At 35.2% G+C, this 20,868-nt stretch overlaps 3 protein-coding genes and 1 pseudogene across 3 annotated transcripts; 1 reads left to right on the top strand and 3 right to left on the bottom strand.

Moving 5' to 3' along the window:
* Positions 1-2,884: 2,884 nt before the first annotated feature.
* Positions 2,885-5,185, top strand: LOC120160086 (transcription factor MYC2-like). The gene has a single exon (XM_039170534.1). It carries the CDS (start codon positions 2,989-2,991, stop codon positions 4,846-4,848), a length of 1,860 nt encoding a protein of 619 aa, XP_039026465.1. The 5' UTR covers positions 2,885-2,988; the 3' UTR covers positions 4,849-5,185.
* Positions 5,186-12,914: 7,729 nt separating this feature from the next.
* On the bottom strand, positions 12,915-13,590 carry LOC120160116 (annotated as a pseudogene).
* Positions 13,591-14,549: 959 nt separating this feature from the next.
* Positions 14,550-17,011, bottom strand: LOC120160105 (mitochondrial carnitine/acylcarnitine carrier-like protein). The gene is made up of 3 exons (XM_039170551.1): positions 16,962-17,011; positions 15,178-15,569; positions 14,550-15,095 (listed from the first exon to the last, which is right to left on the bottom strand). The coding sequence occupies exons 2-3, from the start codon at positions 15,567-15,569 to the stop codon at positions 14,594-14,596; spliced, it is 894 nt and encodes a 297-aa protein (XP_039026482.1). The 5' UTR covers positions 16,962-17,011; the 3' UTR covers positions 14,550-14,593.
* Positions 17,012-19,868: 2,857 nt separating this feature from the next.
* Positions 19,869-20,255, bottom strand: LOC120159655. Its single transcript, XM_039170228.1, has one exon. The coding sequence runs from the start codon at positions 20,253-20,255 to the stop codon at positions 19,869-19,871; it is 387 nt and encodes a 128-aa protein (XP_039026159.1).
* Positions 20,256-20,868: the final 613 nt, after the last annotated feature.

Below are 20,868 nucleotides of genomic sequence, written 5' to 3'. Positions count from 1 at the left end.
TTTTGGAGTGCTTTGAATAGGTGAGTTTTGATTTTATACTTTTTGGAGCATAATTTTATTCGTTTATGTGCGTTTTCTTATGTTGGTAAAACGCATGTATTATATCAATTCAATGAATTTGTATTAAAGTGATATCTAAAGATATGAATATGTGTTCGGACTATCAATCGACTATCCAATACTAAATAATCTAAAAATCTAAACATTGACTGTCTTGATAATGTGTCAGACAAAGTTGATATGTTATAGGATTTTTATTACAATTATACGAGTTGTATGGGGTACGAGTATTACTACGATACAAAATCATTACTTTAAAATTAGGATTTGTGAGTTGAAGCATAGGATGTGAGGGTTAAGACTTTCGGACTATGAGGTATGCATATGTTGATTTGTGTGTTCGTAAAGTTATTAAACGAGTTAAGTTTGAATTAATAATTGAAATAGATATGCAGATGTTGATTGGTGTGCGTGAACCTCGTCCCCCAAAGGTTGAAGCGTTTGTCTGGAAACTTGTTCATCACAAAATCCTAACTTTAGTGAAACTCGCCAAGCGTATCGTTGTGAACATTGGGGAGATTGTATGTGTTTTCTGCAAATCGGACCCAGAATCGGTAATCCATCTATTCTGTCACTGAAAGATCATTTGGAGTGTGTTACAAAGTGGTGTAGTTATTCGAATACAAATGACTGTCCCAGGGAATTATAGATCGTTTATTTTTTGTTGGAATCATCAACCTAATCGATCAAGCTAGGTACAAGTCAATCTGGAGGATGGCCCTTTTTGGTCTAATTTGGTCAATATGACTATGCAGAAACGAGCCGGTGTTCAACAACAAGATCCTAAATAGTGACCAAATCCTTGAGGTAGCCCTTCTCCGAATCGGTATTTGGTGCAATTTTTTCGCTTGTAGATCTGTGGTCAAGAGGTAAGTGGTATGTCATCTAATCTTGGTGTGTTTTACCTCCGAAATGGTTTGTGTTTATCTCGTGATTGGTGTTAGTCCTCTGAGATGAGTTGTAATGCTGCTTTCCATAAGGAGCTCTGATCCTACTCTATTCAGTGGGTGGTTGCCTGCCTTGCTTTCTCTGACTACTGTGTAGGGGACGTGTTGTCATGGAGCTTCTGATTTACGTTAATCAAGTAGTATATGAGTATATGAGTAACTAGAGTAAGTATAAAATCATAGCTTAATGATAAGTATGAATAAACGGTGCAAATGCATAAATAATATGATGATTGGGACAATTTTGAAGACGCATGTAAGTATCTTGAGCGCATTTTATCTTTTGTTGTTGTCTAAACTATCCTACTTCGTGAACATACTCAGTTTAAATTATAAATAAAGGTATTGAATTGATTTTTTTATCTAAAGTTTGAGTTAAAGTTATATTTTATCTTAAGTTAATGTTAAATTTGTATTTTATTTAAAATTCAAGCGTCTAATAAAATTAATTTTTTTAATATGTCACATCATCAAACTAATTAGAGTTAACTACTTGGTGATTAAAATAAAATAAACCACTAATAAAAATGACTATTGTATAACTTTTCAAAATTGATGATCAAAATAAGAAATGTCAAGAACAAAAATGACCACTCGTATAGTTTATCCAAACAAATAATACTATTTAGATATTTTAGAATTTTAAAAACAATTGTAGAAATCAAGTGACATTGGTGGTAAATGAATTGTTGTTATTCCTTGAGGTATCGGATTTTAGTACTAGAAATGTTATGGTTGTGAGTGTTCAATGTCAGATGGTTAAGAGTTATCTTGAAATAGTTATTGCCTTCTAATTACCTTAGATTAATAAAAAAAAGAATTTTATAAATAATTTAAAATTAAAGTAGACTATTTATTTGTTCACCCATCTATTATTTAATTTATATTTTGGTCACTCAACTATTATTCTTTAAAAAAAACGATACATAATGTTACATTATGATCATACATCGTTAAAAAATTAACGATGATATTGATGCGTTATCATAAGATGATGTCACGTTAGCATTAAAAATTACCACCTCAACATCACTGTTGATTTTTAACAACAGGTGATCAAAACAGAATTAAAACATAAATATTATGTATGATTTTTAAAACAATAATACTTTATGGCCAAAATAGAAACTAAGTAATGGGTGAGCAACCGAATAGATATTTTACGCTTAAAATTATTATAGTGACTTCAAGTGAATTATCCCAAAGTAAAAAGATTCTTTAAATAAGTTAAGTATCAAGACGAGTGATTGACAGATGGCGATTATTTGGGAAAATGTGAGGAAATTTGAGGAAATATACATATCACCTTTTTAAGAGTTTTTTTTCCTTTCATAAATAGAGGAAATATTAGGCCAATTTAAATATTTTTAATAATTTAATAATGAACTTCACTTTCATATTGATATTTTTTTTTCATTTATAAGTTTCGCACTTATAGAATTGCATAATGAATATTAATGTTTTGATTACTCATTTAGATAATTGAAATATTTAATTATTATTTTTTTTATTTTTAATAATTGATATCTGAATTATTAATTAATTTATATTTTATAAAAAATATTGTATTATACTCTTAATTTAATTATATTATTCAAAATATTTAAATTTAAATAATTATTTTTATTTAAAAATATAACATTTCATTTAAATAGGCAGTTAAAAGTCGATAATTTTTATAATAAAAACTTAAAAAGACAACTGCTTCATGCGCCAGATATTCAATATTTACCGATTTAATCGGCTCTCCTCGGACCCGGCCTTGGTAGATTTTTCTTCTCTTTTTGTCTGCTCTCCAATCCCTATACTATTCACCTCCAATTGAAAAAAACTCGGCTGCTCCCCAAATAATATTTTTATACCCTTTTTTCCATTTGCCTTCATCCTTACATTCTTCATCTTCATCCCAACCACGAAACGAGTTCCTCTGATTAAAAACAAAACAAAGAAAATAAGCTCACTTTCTTGTGGAATTTAAGGTATGAAGGATTCTCGATTAGCGTCGACGATGAATCTTTGGACGGATGAATACGCATCGGTCACGGAAGCTTTTATGAGCTCCGATCTTTCTGCTTTATGGCCACCGCCGCCTCAATCCTCTGCATCCACTTCCACACCACCTGTTATTACTTCTTCTTCTTCTGCTAGCGCCCCAACCCAATCTCAGCCCCCCGTTTCTCTTTTCAATCAGGAAACTCTCCAGCAGCGTCTCCATGCTCTCATCGAAGGCGCCCGCGAGTGTTGGACTTACGCCATTTTTTGGCAGTCCTCCTACGATTACTCCGGCTCCTCGGTACTGGGTTGGGGCGACGGGTATTACAAAGGCGAAGAAGATAAAGGGAAAGGGAAGTTGAAAACTTCATCTGCGGCTGTGGAACAAGAGCACCGTAAAAAAGTGCTTAGAGAACTCAATTCTTTGATTTCCGGTTCCATGGCTCCTATGGACGATGCCATCGACGAAGAAGTCACCGATACAGAGTGGTTCTTTTTGGTTTCCATGACGCAGTCTTTCGTCAACGGCTGCGGGCTTCCGGGTCAGGCTCTTTTCAATTCAACTCCAGTTTGGGTTGTTGGATCGGACCGGCTAGCCGGTTCGACGTGCGAACGAGCGAGGCAAGGGCAGATCTTCGGTTTACAAACGATGGTTTGTATACCGTCGGAAAATGGGGTGGTTGAATTGGGTTCAACGGAACTCATCACGCAAAGCTCCGGTATGATGAATAAGGTTCGGGTTTTGTTTAACTTCAATAATGGAATTGATGCTGCTTATTTGTCTCTGTGTAATAATATTGCTAATGAAGGCGAAAATGATCCGTCTTCTCTTTGGATTAGTGATCCAAATTCTGTGGTCGAACATAAGGACAACAATAATCCTAGCAAACAGAATCAGCAGATTCAAAAGTCGATTCAGTTCGGTGAGAATCCGAGTTCTATTCATGTCGGAAATCATCATCAACAGCAGCAGAATCACCAGCAGGGTCAGAGCTTCTCGGATTATGGTTTCGATGGGATTAACAGTTCAAGGAATGTGAATTCTTCTAATTTGCTAAAACCAGAATCCCAGGAGATACTGAATTTTGGTGAGAGTAAGAGGAGTGGGAATGGGAATTTGTTTTCAGGTGATTCTTCTGGTGTAGTGTTGCCTTCTTCTGGTATGGAGAAATCAAGTGGAGGTGCTGCTGATTCGGATCACTCCGATATCGAAGCATCTGTCGTTAAAGAACCTGATTGTAGCAGAGCTTTGGAGCCTGAAAAGAAACCTCGGAAACGAGGGAGAAAGCCGGCAAACGGAAGAGAAGAGCCTCTGAATCACGTCGAAGCTGAGCGACAAAGGAGAGAGAAGCTTAACCAGAGGTTCTACGCCTTGCGTGCCGTGGTTCCGAACGTATCGAAGATGGATAAAGCATCGCTCCTCGGTGATGCTATCTCATACATCAAAGAGCTTAGCACAAAGGTACAGAATGCAGATTCAGAGAAATTTGAGCTGAAGAAACAATTAGAAGCAACCAAGAAAGAATTGGCAAATAAAGATTCATCACAATTGATGTGCAATAAATTGGTAGAATTGGAAATCGAAGTGAAGATCATCGGGTTGGATGCAATGATTCAAGTACAATGCAAGAGAAAGAACCATCCAGCAGCAAGGCTAATGACTGCTTTAAAGGAGCTAGACCTCCATGTTCAACATGCCAGTGTGACTGTAGTGAACGATTTAATGATCCAACAAGCCACCGTGAAGATGGCAAACCGGTTTTACACTCCGGAGCAGCTCAGGCTAGCTCTAACATCCAAACTCGGAGATGAAAGATATCGAACATTAACTCGAGCTCGGCCCGCATAAGCAAATCAGTTCAACCCGGAGATGCAACATACAGAGGATAGAGCAGAGCTTGACCCAAATAAGCAATGGGGATAAAGATTGATCGGAGATAGATACGACTGCGGTATGATTGTTAAAACGGCCGCAGAGCTCCGGGACATTTTAAGGCTCCTGGTAGCACACAAGCTCTGTAAAAATACTCTTGGATTTTGTTCTTAGTTGTGTTTAAGCATATTTAATAGTTTGATAGATTATTAAGTTAACTGGCAATAGCCTTTTTGTGTTGAATCTTGTTATGTATGTATGCATGTATATATAGCTTGTTATATATTGGAACCAATATGAAGTTCTGGGTTTATTAATTTGTTCTCCAGGTTTATCACATGCTCTTTTATTTTACTCTTGGAGGGTAGTTGGTATTGTTTCGACCATGTAATAATAACCACAACAATAATGATGTTTCCACGAGCTGAAAATGCTCGACCACATAATAATTCTTCACATGCCAAAAATACACCGACCGTGTGTAATGGAAACAGAGCTTATCCGATTGGGAGCTGATTATTCCCTCGAAACTGCATGTTAAAAGTATGCCTTCACCAAATTTACAGTTTTTGGTAGAAATTACATCGGGTAAAATCGATTTTTTTTCATTGGTCGCCGAGCATGTGGCTATAGAGCTGTAGGCGTTTCCTTTTTCAACTATTTGGACACTATGTTTGCAGGTGGAACTTTACAACCGGTAACCAAAATCCATTGTGGATCATGAAAGCAATCTATTCAATAATTCACAACTCAATCATGCTGCTGCCCGTAATGTCTTCTTCTTCCGTTTTGTCTTTTGTCCAAAAATATTAATGCCATTGTTGAAGTAAAAAAGGGCTCGGAAATTTCAAAAACATGGTTGGATTCAGAGCAATTAACCAGGAAAGCATGTGAAAATGAGGAGATTTTTCAACTCAAATTTTGAAACGCAATCGTTGAATAGCATATTCCTCACAGAGAAACGAAGCTTGAACTTACACCAGACAAAGTTTTCTTTTAAAAGAGATTCGCAAGGAGAGACTTATTTCCATTCGAGGAAGGATTTGTTGTTCGTTGAATGTTGAACTAAAAGCCAGATGCAATTATTCAAGTAAGATTTTTTTTTAAAAAAAGAGAACAGGAGAAGTGATAATTTGTATATACATTCAATGTTTCTTCAACCAAAAAACCAATTACAGTTGGTTTATGCAATCAAATATGCAAAAAGGTCCGAAGCATACTCATTGAATCCTTGAGAACATGCAAATTACAACAAATTCCATGTCCATCATAATTTAACAACAAATTACACCTTATAATAATAAATAAATTTATGAAATTTAAAGGGCTTTTAAAGAGAAAAGAAAAACTCTATGAACTATCAAAGAAGTGACTAAATAAAAGCGTTCATTAATTTGCATGCATGCATGTACACTAATGTCAACGCAATCTTCATCTCTTTTCTCATCTTTGGATCATCCATGGTTCTCTCAAATCCTCAAAGCTCCAATCCCTCCTTATCCCACTTCTCCTCACCAGCGGCTCAGCCTGATCAGCATCGAAACTGTAATACCCCAAACTTCGGGTCAATGACTGAAATGTAAGGATTTAAAATTTGGTGGTTTATTTTGAATAAATTAAAAAGTTCAAGGACTGATTTTGGAATTTGTGTCTAGACTTATTAATGAAAATGGAAGAGGGAAGGGAAAAGAGGTCATTTAGCATGAATGAATTTAAAATTCATTTTTAAAGGTTATTTAAGCATGTGGGAATAAGGAAAGAAATAAAGGAAAAATCTAGAAGTTTTGGCTTTCTTTTCTTCCTCTCTACTGTAAGTTTCTCATTTCTAAGGTAAATAAATTGAAGTTGGTTATTTTTTTTATTTTTAATTGATTTTGGTTCTTTAGGTAATATAGAAGCTTAATAAAGCTTAAAGATGAGTTGAGACTAAGAGATGGATGAATTAATGGTGAATTAGTAAAATGAGTTTTTAAGAGAATTGATAGAAAATTATGAATATTTGGATTCTAAAGGAATATTTGGATTCTAAAGAATATTTGACTTCTCAATGGTTTTAATAAGATGTTAGAAGTGTTAGAAACGATTGAGAACATGTTTGAAGAATTGGTATGATTTTTAGTTCAAGAGTTTTATGGAAGATTTTACATGTTAAATGGTTTTAATAGATATAAGTTAGTGGTAATAAATGTCAATGAGTTTAAAGTTATGAATAGAGTTTAAGGTAAGAGATTTAAGTGAAGTTTGGTAAATTTTCGAAGTAAAACAGATGAATTATAGGTAAGGGTATCAGTACTGGAAGAACATTACAGATACTATAAGGTTAAAATGTAAGAGAATAGTATAAATATGATGAATAGTATCGATACTGATTGAAGTAGTATCGATATGATATGGAGATATCGATACTGTAATTGAAATCTGATTTCCAGAATGTCAAAATGATATCGATACTGAAGTGTGTATCGATACCGTAGGAGAGAAGTATCGGTACTATTCAGAATGAAATGTTAATTATGTGTTTCATTTCGCTTAAATAAAAGTTAATGGGTTAGATGTTAATTGAGTTCCGGTATTCATATGGGTCATGCTATGTGTAGATTTGATTGAAACAAATGCGGAACAAAGAGACGTACCAAGATAAAGTGAAAGAGAGGAGTTGTTTAAGGCTTAAGTGAGGCAAAGGTGAGTGCATTCTGACTTACTTTGTATAAAATTGAAGGACAGCTTGCGATGAGCCAACAAGCTCATATGTATATGAACCAAATGAATTATATTACGTGATGATTTTTATGTAAACGGTATTTTAAAAGTATTGTTTCGATTTTGGTTATGAACATATGTGTGTGTGTAAAATATTACAAGTATATGATTTAGGTGAATATATGTCATGAGAACAACTGAGGATTTCAATAATGCTATATTCAGCAATATAAATATAGGTTATATTCGAAGAAATGGTAAGTTTAATAAGGTTAAATGAAATGTTATAAATAATTGTTCTATGTGAATAAATAATAAATTCAGGCAATGTTACGTGAAATAATATGTCGTGAGAACATGAGGATTTTGACTTAATAGCTGAGAAAACATGTAATTAATTGTTCGATGAACAAGAAGGGAAAAAAAACCAGTTTGTGTTACATATCACTAATGATCAAGGAAATCAAGCTAATAAGTTTGTGGGACTTGAATGATAAATGAACAACAACTAAGATGATCGATGAACAAGCAATTGCTTGCCAATTTATTTAATCAATCAGTTAGGTTCAATGTAGAGTCATCATCTCCTTTCTCATCTTTCATTCAAGTCGGATAAACTGGTTAATTTGTTTACGTTACACAAATTAGCCACTCAGATCAATCAAAGTAATTACTTGATCGATGAACAGCAGACAGATTCTAATCGGGAATTTGACTGTGGTATTCTATTAATTAAAGTAAAAACATTATCATCAGGGGTGGTGGCGCAGTTGGCTAGCGCGTAGGTCTCATAGCATGGATGAGTTATCCTGATGTCTGGAGTTCCAGCCTCTCTCACCCCATTATCCAATTTACATTTTGTTTTTTCAACTCCCTCCTCTACTATATATATTGGGCATTTGGCCTGCAATTATTGATTTCGCAAATGCACCGAATAAAAGTAAAATCAGCAAATCTCCCTTTAAACCAGGTGAGAGGATCGAATCTAAAAAATAAACAAAATATTATATATTAAAAAAACTAAATTTTTGAAATAATTAATTTGTGTTAGTCATTGCAATGGTTTTTTTTATAAGCTTAACAATTAGGTTTCTTTAATCATTTCTAATTTGGGAAATGGATGGTGATGTATGACTTGAACTCTTAGGGTGCGTTTGGTTCACGGAATGTAAGATTATCAGTGGGAATAAAAGATTATCAGGGAATATGATTACTGGGAATGTTGTATTTTGTGTTTGGTTGGTTTAGCAGGAATGTAAGATTACCGTGTTTGGTTAAATGAATAAAAGATTATTGGAATGTATATTTGACCAAATTGTCCTTATTATATATTTGTATAATATTACAAATTGTAAAATATTTATATATTTTCTTTAAAAAATTAAATTCATAATATTTATATAATTTATTTTACAAAATAAAAAATATAAAAAAGGTTTAATGAAAGAGTAAATTTTTTTAACCACTGAACTTCCTATAAAATTTTAATTATAGACTTTTTTTGTAAATCTAAAATAATTTAAGGATAAATTTGTAATTTAACCTTCGTAGAATTTTTATTATTTAATGACAGAAGAAGGATATTTTTGAAAAAAATAAAAATTTAAAACCATTTTAATCCAAAACGCCGGTAATGTTACAATACCTAAGGGAAGAGAGGTAATGACATTCCCGGTAATATACCCCAAAAAATCTATTATTGTAATAAAACATTACCGGGAATGAGATTCCCGGCCAACCAAACATGGAAATGTTAGATTCTCATCCCATGGGAATCTCACAATCCTTGAACCAAACACCCCCTTAGTTTATGGATTTCCTGATTTGTAAATCGTCCAAAAAGATATGGATTTTGACCTTGTTTGCATTCTTGTGGTCTATATGGCTCCATAGAAATGATGTTATGTTTAACAATAGGAGTTTTTGTATTGATAGTTGTTTTGACGCTGCGATTTGGAGGTTGGGATGCTAGTCCAAGTGGAAATGGCCTGAGTGCTTCATTCCTATCGCGGATTTTAGTAGGGGTCCGAGTATGGCTGTTGGGATTATTAGGCAGTAGTGCTTTTGTTGATCTTTTTTTCGTAATTGGTTTCTAGGGATGTGTTGCTGTGCATATCCAATCTCTATTTTTTATGGGTGGTTACATATCTCTGGAGGCTTTCTTTTTTCACTGCTCATGTTTTGAAGTTCTTTCATATGCTAGTTGGTGGTAGGGTCTTGCTTCCTCAGTTGTTTGGAGATGTTGTGCGCCTCGTGTTTGCCTTTCCAATGGTCATTCTTTGTTGTTGGGTGGACATTTGCTGTTTCGGTGCTGGAATGTTGCTGCAGTTTCTGGTTGCTAGCAGTGCCGTAGATATAGTTCATTTTTCCTTGCAGTGTCGTTGATTCGTCTAATCTGTGGTCTTGTTCTTTTTTTTGGTTTTAATCTTCTTCCATGACAAATCTTGCTACACTCTTTTTTTCTCCATTTAGGTCTAAGGAAGTTTTTAACGAGACTCTCGATGTTGTCTTATTCTTGTATTCTCCCTTTATTGAATACAAATCTTTTTTTTAAAAAAAAACCCTTAGTTTATATTGTCAACAAATATAACCTACTAACTATGGCTTCGCCAATTAAGGGCAATTTAGGAGTAAATTTTGAAAAACTACTTTTAATAATGTTGTTTAAAAGTGTAGCTTAAAATTTAATTAAAATTTAAGGTTTTATACGATGTCTTCTGCTTTTCGATCATAAATATAAGATTGAAAAGGAAAAATTACATACATCTTGTACTGACAATACGAATTTCTGTCATTGTTTTACATTTCTTCTTTTTCTTATTCTTTTATCTATTTCGTTTCCTTTGTATAATAGTCATAGATATTATCTGACCACCTAACCATATTTATCCTGATTAAGAATACCCCTACAATTTCTTATCACAAAGAAAAGAACTGTACCCTTAAAGATAACATATATTGTTTTGAGTTGTACGTAAATAATAATATTATGGGTAAATTACGTCAATGGTCACTAATGTTAGGATAAGTGTTTGTTTTTACCATTGATGCTTAAAGAGTCACAAATCAATCACTAACATTATCGTTTGTTACAAAATGGTCACTCGACGTTAACAGTTGTTAATAAGTGTGACAGAAAACATAGCTGGATTGTTATCTGGTGAGTTAGATCATTGACCGCCACAGCTGGACCATTTTAACTTGTTATTCTTTTTCTTTTCTTCTTCTTCACTTTTCTTCTTCTTTCTTTCTCTTCACTTTTCTTCTCCTCGCTTAGCTCCCAGTTAAAGGCGTTAGCTTTAGCTCCCGGTTTGTTGATTTCTTCGCTTCTGTTATCAGCGTCCGCTGTTGCTATCGTCGGCTTTCCCCAGTGTAATTGCGACGACGAGGGGAGTTTCTGAAGCACCGAGGGCATCTTAGAGACTCAAAGAGTGGGTGATTTCTTAATCACCGTTGTGTATTTCTCGATCCCCGTCGAGCTACTTTACTTTGTCAGGTGCTCAAATGTGCCATTCAAATTGGTTCTTTTTCAGTTCATCGCCTTCATCATGCTCTGCGGGTTAACTCACGTGCTCAATGGCTGGACCTATGGTCCACATCCTTTTCAACTCACGGTGGCTCACCATGTTCAAGATTTTCACGACTTTGGTCTCATGTGCCACCGCCATTACGCTCATTAACCTCATTCCCTTGCTTCTCAAGGTCAAGGTGAGGGAGCTTATGCTGAGGAAAAAGGCTCGGGACCTCGGTCAAGAAGTCGATATGATAACGAAACAGAACGAGATCGGTGCACATGTTCGAATGCTAACTCGAGAAATTCAAAAATCGTTGGATTGACATACCATTTTGTATACGACAATGGTGGAGTTGTCTAAGACATTATGTTTGCAGAATTGTGTTGTATGGATGCCTAATATGATCAAGACCGAGATGAACTTGACACATGAACTCAATGCAAGAAACCATTCATGTAATTTTACGATTCCAATTTCGGATCGGGATGTCGTGATGATTAAACGAAGTGATGAAGTGAACATTCTTGATTCCGACTCGATTCTGGCCACTGCTAGCAATGGAGAGTCTAGTGAGCCAGGACCAGTGGTTGCAATTCGAATGTCAATGCATCGAGTGAAAAATAAGAAAAGAATAAAAGTGATGAGAAAGAAAGAAGAAGAAAAGAAGAAGAAAAGTGAAGAAGAAGAAGAAGAAAAAGAAGAAGAAAAGTGAAGAAGAAGAAGAAGAGTCGGCCAAAATGATCCAACTGTGGCGGTCAATGGTCCAGCTGTGTTTTCCGTCACACCTATTAACGACTATTAACGTCGAGAGATCATTTTGTAACAAACAATAACGTTAGTGACCGGTTTGTGAGTTTTTAAACATCAGTGATAAAAATGAATACTTACCCTAACATTTGTGATCATTGGTGTAGTTTACCCTAATATTATTGATAAAATAGTCAAACATGCTAAATATTGGTTTATAAAGTTGTTAACCGGCCTATCTAGGGTTTTCCAGCCCAAAATTAAATGCACCCGTATGTCTTAATTACTTGGATAATGACGACATCTACCGGAAAATGGAAATTGCTGGGGACTTATCTTAAATTGAAATATACAGAGAAGAGCAGTAAAACAAACATATCATTGATCAGTCCATTTGAATTGATTAATATAATTTTATTGTTTAATGTATGATTATTATTTTTATATATTTGTGAATTACATGATGATATATTTTTATATTAATGATTACAATCCAATTATGTAGTAGGCATCATAAACAAAACTATGACGCTAATAGGTAAAGATGAATAGTGGGTACTTGTATATTTGAAGATTTTAAATTTTCATATAATTTAAATATTTTTTGTATCTTTACTGATGATTTAATTTTATACTTTCTGAAATTTTATAATTTTACATATAATGTCTTAAGTTTAAACCCCATAAAAATTATATATCCGTATTGTAAAAAAATTCCGCTAATGACAAAAATTAACATTGATATACAATAGATTATGTATGATTACATGATGGATCGAAAGGCGATGAAAGGAATGATACTTCCTGAAAATTTTAAATTTTTATATACTTTTAAGATTTTATTTTTTTAAATTTTACAAATTTAATCCTATTAATAAAATTTTATAAGTTTATAATTTAGTATAAAATTCTAAGTTATGCATGTGCAAATTAAGAGCTCTCATTAGATTAAGGGACCGGGAGGAGTGGAGAAAGCTCCTATTGGCCAATCAAAATGGAAAACACTGCTTTATTTTCATTATAGCTTAAAATAGAATTTGAGCCTGTAACTTACAGGAAACTGCCCCTTTTTGTCCTCCTGGATTTTCATTTGAATATGTACATACATTTTCCCACGTTGCTTTTTAACGTCGTACTATGATCTATTCCCGTGATGATCACGCGCTAACCCTTCGGCAACAGACGCTACCCTCTTCAAGTTCAACTTAATGACGGTATCAGCAAACAGTCGCGTGTCTTCCACCGTATTACCTTCCGGGACATCAACGACGTAAGATTCCGAAACGACCAGATCCTGCCGTCATGGTTGAAACCGTGAACCGTCGTCACTGACCGGTAATTCTTCAACCGGTGCTCCCCTCCAATAATGCTAAACCCGGTGACCAGTTGTTCATCATCCAAAATATCGAGTCTCCCGGTGCTGTTATCAGCCGGTAGCCCGGAGATCACGTTGCGTTCACGCGTGCAACCCACCACCATTCGCGAAACTTCTTCAAAGGCGCAGTTCCTGATGAAATGTTTGTAAGTTTGGGGTTTGTCGAAACGGCGGACGATGGACCAGACGACGTCGTGTGGGTCGTCGATGTGTTTGGCTAATAAGGAAGAACATTTGCCGGGATATACTGAGTAGGTGTGGAACTGAGTGACGGAAGGGATTAACTCGTCGAACTCATGATGGGTTATCCCGAGGGGAACGCTGAGGGGGTGTGTTGTAGATTCGGAGTCTGCCATTGCAGAGAAAAGGAGAAAGATAAGGACGGAGGGGGAGTTTTATGAGAGAGTTATAGAGGAGTCGAGAAAATAATGGAGTTAAATGAGGGTGGTGAAGGTGACATATCAACCTGCCCTTTTAACATATCGCATTACTGTTCAAAAGCCATCTTTTGTATTTTTCATAAATCAGCATTTATAAAATCCTAAATGCGATATGAAAACAAAGGGTCAATTTTTGAATGATCCTACATGAATTGGCTTATTTGAAAAAATTATGTCTTTTTGGAAGATCCATCTTGTGTTTGGTGTTACATTGTTCCATTATGCAAGAATTTTGAATCATAAGTTCATTATTCTCATCCATTTACTTGTCTCGAAATGATATAATCGTAAAGAAATTTTCAGAGAATGAGATCTAATGATATTGTCACACCTAAGATAATAATAACTATATGTAACTTAACGAATTAAATACATACGATTGTCAGATGGTGGATCGTAGATCACATGGGTTTGTTGATCACATCAAGATTTTATAATTGTCGAAAAGATATAAAGTTATTAAGACTTTGAAAAACTCCAAAGATTTTATGAAACGCGAAAATTTAGAAGAATGATAACAAAGACATTACTTAAACGAAATATCATATGAGAAAAGACTAACAATGATATCCAAATGATCCAACCAAGAAACAAGAGGCATTGAGAAATGACTTCCAATTCTCCATTCCAAATTCAAAATGAATAGGAAAGTTGCTAGTTCATTTTTCCGATGGTGCTTGGAGAAATCATCGAGGGACCATGGCGCTTGTCATAGATGCTATATCCGCTGTCCATGTTTTGGTTAATGATATTAATATTGTAACTTTCTCACATTTTGAAACAAGTTTATGCTGTGACTATTTCACTAGTCTGAAAAAAATTAGAATTTAGGGTTTATGATGTTATGAATCTTATGAGCTGCGTGCATATATTGTCTTTATTTCAATAAAATTATTGCCTTAGCGCAACGAAAAAGAGAAAAAAAAAGAGCAACAACACTTGAGTTAGCCCAAAGCAGACCTTGTGACTTCATATGCCAAGAAACATGCTGCATTTGCGGGCATACTTCGAGTCATGGCAGGTCCGAACCCCTTGAATAGTCCTTTCACCCCCTCCGAAGCTAATATACTACGAAATGCATTCACAAAGCCACTGTACTTTGGGTTTTTGTAGTCATCTACCTGTATCACACTCTTGCAAACATCAATTGGGTAGACACAGATCCAGAACGAAGCTCCGGCCATGCCTCCCGCCATGATCAACGATCCTCTTCCCAGCTTACTGGTGTCCGCTCCTCCTGCCATGTACTGCTTCACTGCTTCGTAAACACCGAAGATAGCGGAATTTCCCGGAATATCACGAACCAAGGTTGGAACGAATCCCTTGAAGAGACCCCTTATGCCACCCTCTGAAGCTAGAACATGCCTGACTACATCGATTGGCCCTCTATACTTCAATGCTGCACCAGCTGAACCAGAATGTGCCAAAGCATTCTGCGCTTGCAATCTGCTTTCCACCATAAGAATGGAAAAGTAAACATTAAGTTCGGACTTATCCTATTCGAACGAAAAAGAGCCATGTTACCGACCTGCATTTGAGCAACTCGGTGGGGCAAGTTAAGACTGAAACAGCACCTCCAGCACCTGCACCGGCAACGAATTGCTGGCTAACTGTGAGTAAGGCACCAGGCTCTGATCTCAACAGATCCTCCAGCTGCCCTCTCACCATAAACAGGGCAGCGTTAAGGGCTGCAACAGTCGCCAGTGGAGCACCCATACCCTTATACAAACCCCTTGGACCTTCAGCAGCTAAAGTCTGCTTGAATGCATCCATAGCACCAGCAAATTGGGGTGGTTGCCCAGGGTGTGGGATAGACTGGCTTTGAAGCTTAACCTTGATGGTATCGAAAGGATGCCCGACCATCAACTGTGCTACTCCTCCAACAGTTCCAGATAATAGGTCCTTAGCCACATCTCCCATCTGCAGTAAATTAAGCATGCAGTAAAACAATGGATTTACTGAAGCAGCATTGGACACATTAAACGGAAAGCCAGTAACATGCCCGATATCACATCTTATGTCGATATAGGCACAGATGCATTCATACATACTCTTATGTTTCGGTTATGAATAGCAGAGGCATAAAGCAAAAGCACAAACAAGTACTGCGTGTCTCTGGGGATAAAATCGGCTTACTCTTCCGTAAGGATCCAGAGGAGGAAGATCAAAACATTAGTAGCACATGACTTTTCCAGTGAAACGGCGATAAAGGGCAAATGAATGATTAACATATATTGAACAGCTTAAGGTAGAATTATCTGTCCAGCTCAGTTGGTAGAGCGCAAGGTTCTTAACCTTGAGGTCGTGGGATTGAGTCGCACGGTGGGCAATTCATAATTGCTGGAGGTCTTCCACGGAAATTGTTTTCAACCTAGCGTTGGGGACAGCCTACTATCCTACCACCCCTTACCCCATTTAATATGGGAATAGGATCATCTATTTATTTTTTGAACAGCTTAAGGTAGCAAATTAGCCAATAATCAAAATTCAAGGATCATTATCCATCTCAAAAGTGATTGCCTTGAAACTCGATGCCTAAATCGCTTTGGCCTCCGAAAGAGAATAGAGAACTCATTTGAGCTAAGGATTCGACAACAGCAGACAGTATATCAAACATGAAACATAACTTCTACTTGAAAATAAGGGCAGTGAGATTAAATAACCACGAGCAAATGATTAAATTTGAAAATATTACAAGCTTCTAATATTGCAGTTCGATGCTTTGGTTGCAGGAATATGGTTAAATATAGAAGACAAATATGAACAAGGATATTAACATTATAAAATCATCAGGAAAAAGTAGAGAACCACAAATAAAGCTTGAAATCTAAAGCTGTAAACAGCAAAATGATCATTTAAGAGGGGAATGGAAGGTTATTGCCACATCATCACATTTAAGAGCCAGTAAGAAAACGAAAGGAGAGTTTGGCAAGGAATTAAACGCAAGCCAGAATAAATCATCAAAGCAAGTTATAAGGAAGCGATATCTTTCTTAACTAGAAGGAAAATAAAATCAAACATAGGTCATTTTGAAACAAAGTACATCAAAGAATCCATAAATGCAATAACTTTGGATCCCACAGGCTTCTACTACAAGTTCAAAACTTAATCTTTTACGCCATATTAGACTTGGGTTTTGCATTAAAACATAAGATCACGCATTTCAATCAAAATAAGTCAACCTCAAAACATATGAACTCAGAAAAAGAACGAATGCACGATAAATAAATTGAATACTAAAACAGGGTTCCAGAAAACCAAATGACTGTTACATTTACATTCCACATATTCGACGAGAACCATGAATCTTACCTTGAAACACAGCACGATGGACAGTAATCGAATTCTATATTGAGAGTTTAAGTCCCTAACCAAGTGATCAAATCTGATAAAAAAAAAAACAAACCCCTCAATCAGATCAAAAAACGTTGCTTTAAAGTACACAAATGATAAAAAGGAGATAATCAAGGCAAAATATTACCATAATGTGACAGAATTTCCTATAAGAAGCCCTCTAAACGTCCATTTCCTTTTTGAGACGAGTGTTTGATGAACCCTTTTCTTAATATGAATGGATTTCTAAGAGGTGAGAGATTGATGCGAGAAACTAGGAATCAAATTAAAATGTGAAATGGATCATCGGGTAGTACTGAGATCTACCAGAGAGTGGCTGTGTTTGGGACTACAAGGAGTAAGGAAAGGAACAAACCAATCGAGTTGGCTCCCAAAAGAGTGACGTGATATTATTGGTCCTAAACTTCAAACATTCTCATTATATCTTCAAAATAATCAACATTATATCAAACAAGTTATTTCATTAATATAAATATAAATTTAAACATTAAATATTAATTCAAATAGCACAAACCAAACTATTTCACGTGAATAGTTGTTATCTCTAGAAGTTTCAAGTTCAAATACTAATAATTATAAAGTACTGAACGTTTATGATGCTTATGTTAAGAAATACATATAGTATAACAGAACTATTATTGTGTGCTTATGTTAGAGTGATCCAAGTCTCATCCAAATATTCGATCTTATTAAATTAAACAAATCAGAATTTCAACTGCTTATCTTTCATAGTACGTTATTGATATACATGGTGAACATGTATAATCATTGACCTCACGTCATATTTTAGTGTTAACTCTATTTTTGTCACACTTAATGTCATTGTTTGGTTTGTAATATTGGAGCTTCGTAGTTTGTATAATCTAAAACTTTATCTATTTGATACAGCGAGCATGTTTTATGATTAAGTAAATGGTTTAAAAATTATTAATTACTTTAGTGATTTTGTATGACACTTGAATTCTTCAATTTTGAATCAAAGTAAATTAGGGTGCTACATTTTAGTGAAGATTTAGGGTTCAATAACCAACCAGCCTCGGAGAGTCTCTCCCTGTAAAATTAAAACTCAAATATTAAGATTAAAATAAGATGAATCAATTTAAACAAAAAAATAAACTCAAATTTAAATATAATGTGATCTCGAGACGTATATAAAATTTTATGTTAGAAGATAAAATTATAAATTTTAGAGAAGAATTTAAAAAAAAAAATCATAAGGACAATTGTCTCACTTGCCCTCCTGTTAACACCTTTCATGATTTTATTTTAAATAAATGTGTGTTTATATTGAAAGACCTAACTCTCTCTAACTAGGGGTGAAAACGAGCCGAGTCGAGCTCAAGTATTGTTGAGCTCGGCTCGACTAGAAAATTCTGAAATGGAGCTCGACTCGAAAACTCGTGAGCTTAAAATTTTCAAGCTCGACTCGAACTCGAAATCCTGAACTGAAGCTCACGAGCAGCTCGAAAAGGCTTGAAATGAAAAAAAAAATCTTAAACTTAACTCGATTGAAGCCTTAAACTCGAACATAAACATTAAATACATAAAAATCTTACTATATTTTAAAAAAAATCAATATATAAATATTAATATTATTAATAATTTATTTTTAAAAAAACTAAAATCTTAATATATCATATTTTTGAGTTGCTCAAGAGCTTTTCGAGTCGAATATCAAGTAGCTCGTTTTGGCTCGTTAAGAACTCGAGTCGAGTCCATTCAATCCGAGTATTTATCGAGTCTTGATCGAGTCGATCTCGAATAGCTCACGATCTGTCTCGTCTCATTTACAGTCTTATCTCTAACAGTTTGAAGTATTCAATATGATTTGCAGACATAAAGAAAGTTGTAAAAAATTAATCTGGCTCAGCTGAGCCGCAATTTCATTTGTAAAGCTAAGAGCTGAAAGGTAAGGGTTGAATACTGACAGCAACCAAGCGTCTAAAGTACAGGAATCCACATACATATAAACTAAAAGGCTTAATACTAAAATAAGTGATTAAACTATATCGTTTTTTTCAAATGGGTGTTTAAACTATTTTTTATTCATCGATGTGTCTAACGTTACAAACGTTATCCATTTAGGTGCCCTGACTTTCAACGATATTAATTTCCCTGTTAAGTAATACATGTCACAATCTATAGAATTTAAAAGTAAAAAATTAAAATTATATATATATATATTAAAAAGAAAACACAAATTTTAAACTAAACCCAAAACTTTAAAAATCTTCATTTCAACCCCTACACCTACGCCGACCACTGCCCTTTGCTGTCGATGAAACTCCACCTGGCCTTCCCTCCCCTGACGACCAAAACTCCTATAAAATTGTGACTGATCGACAACGAATCGATATTTTATACCTCACGAATCCTAGGTTGAAAATCGTAGTCCCACGCGATTCCGACGATCAATCGGCGGTAACTACGATGATGTATGACTAGGAGGATGGTAGGGACTACGACAGCGACGACAATCGTGACCGGAAAGGAAGGCGACGATATGTTAAGGTTAGGATTTCGGGATTTGTGAGCTATTTGATAGAAAATAGAGTTATTTTAATAAATATAATAATATTTTTAATATTTTTAACATGTGTCGCTTAGCGGGAGAAATTAATGTTATTGACGGTCAAAGCACCTAAATGGATAACATTTGTAACGTTAGTCACCTGGATGAATCAAAAAAATAGTTTAAACACCTAATTGAGAAAAACGGTATAATTTAAGCATTTATTTTAATATTAAACCAAACTAAAATTAAAATAATAAAAGATGGAAATTAGGTTTGAGGATTATCCTTGCTTGTGTAGTAGCGGATGTATCAGTGGTTATAAAAATAGTTAAAATACAAAAGATGGAGTTCTAATAATCTTGAGCATAGAAGTCAATAATCTCCCCAAGATTAAGCTGAAACAAAGAAGAACAATCATTGTTCATCAACCAAAGCATGTGTTCAAACAAGATAGCATCCACGTCCTCCACCAAAATTTCTTTTTTCCCCTCTCTTCTTCCATTAACTACTCGACCACCACCACCGCACCCCTTATTCATGGTTTCAATAAAAACCCAGAAAGGACTTTTATCCAACACAAAAGGGTCGACCAAAAACTCCCGTTTCTCTTTTCCGACCACCACCTTTACTTGTGCCTCGCCACTTCCATCCTCCTCGCTCTTCAGAGGCCGGTAACCTAGCCGCGATCTCGTGCTGCGCTTCCGCAATAAACAAACGGGCAATACCAAGCAATCCATGAACAAAACAACCACCCAAATCTGAAACTATGGGAAATGAGTAGAGGGCAATGGAGTATTTATATGAATCTGAAACTGGGTTGTTTTAATTGAATTTGAGCGTGGAAGTGAAGAGTTTTGATTGGGGCCTGGGGGAAATGTGATTGACAAGTTCTTGGGACTGAATAAGTTCTGTCCAAGCACGGCTAGAGAGAGAGAATTAATGGGGAGTATTAACCAAAGCATTTGCTGGCCGAAAGAGCCATTGGGATGTGAAAGAAAACATTTGTAAGGTCCGCGTAAGGAGTTGCCATCGAAATTATTGTAATAATAATATGGAAAGGTACGTTGAAATTTACGCATTACGTATTTTCCTTCGCAAAACATACAAGTAAATACGACAGCAGCATTTCATCGAACACCTGTCCTTTATAGATAAGAATATGCATTTTACCTCAATTTATTATTTATTGACTGGAAGAGGTAATCCATGGCGTTTTTCTCGAAAAATTACAGGTGATCGGTATATTTATTGATTTAATATCGGTTAGATTATATTTTTTGATCTAATACCCGTAGTAGTAAAGCGTGCCCTTATCCCGCGTTATATGTTGATTTGGCGTCACGTGGGATA

The sequence above is a fragment of the Hibiscus syriacus genome, unplaced genomic scaffold (assembly GCF_006381635.1).
Source record: "Hibiscus syriacus cultivar Baekdansim isolate YM2019G1 unplaced genomic scaffold, ASM638163v2 tig00002847_pilon, whole genome shotgun sequence".
Classification (NCBI taxonomy): Eukaryota; Viridiplantae; Streptophyta; class Magnoliopsida; order Malvales; family Malvaceae; genus Hibiscus; species Hibiscus syriacus.
The sequence above is the reverse complement of the archived record's forward strand: the minus strand, read 5'-3'. Positions and strand labels throughout refer to the sequence as shown.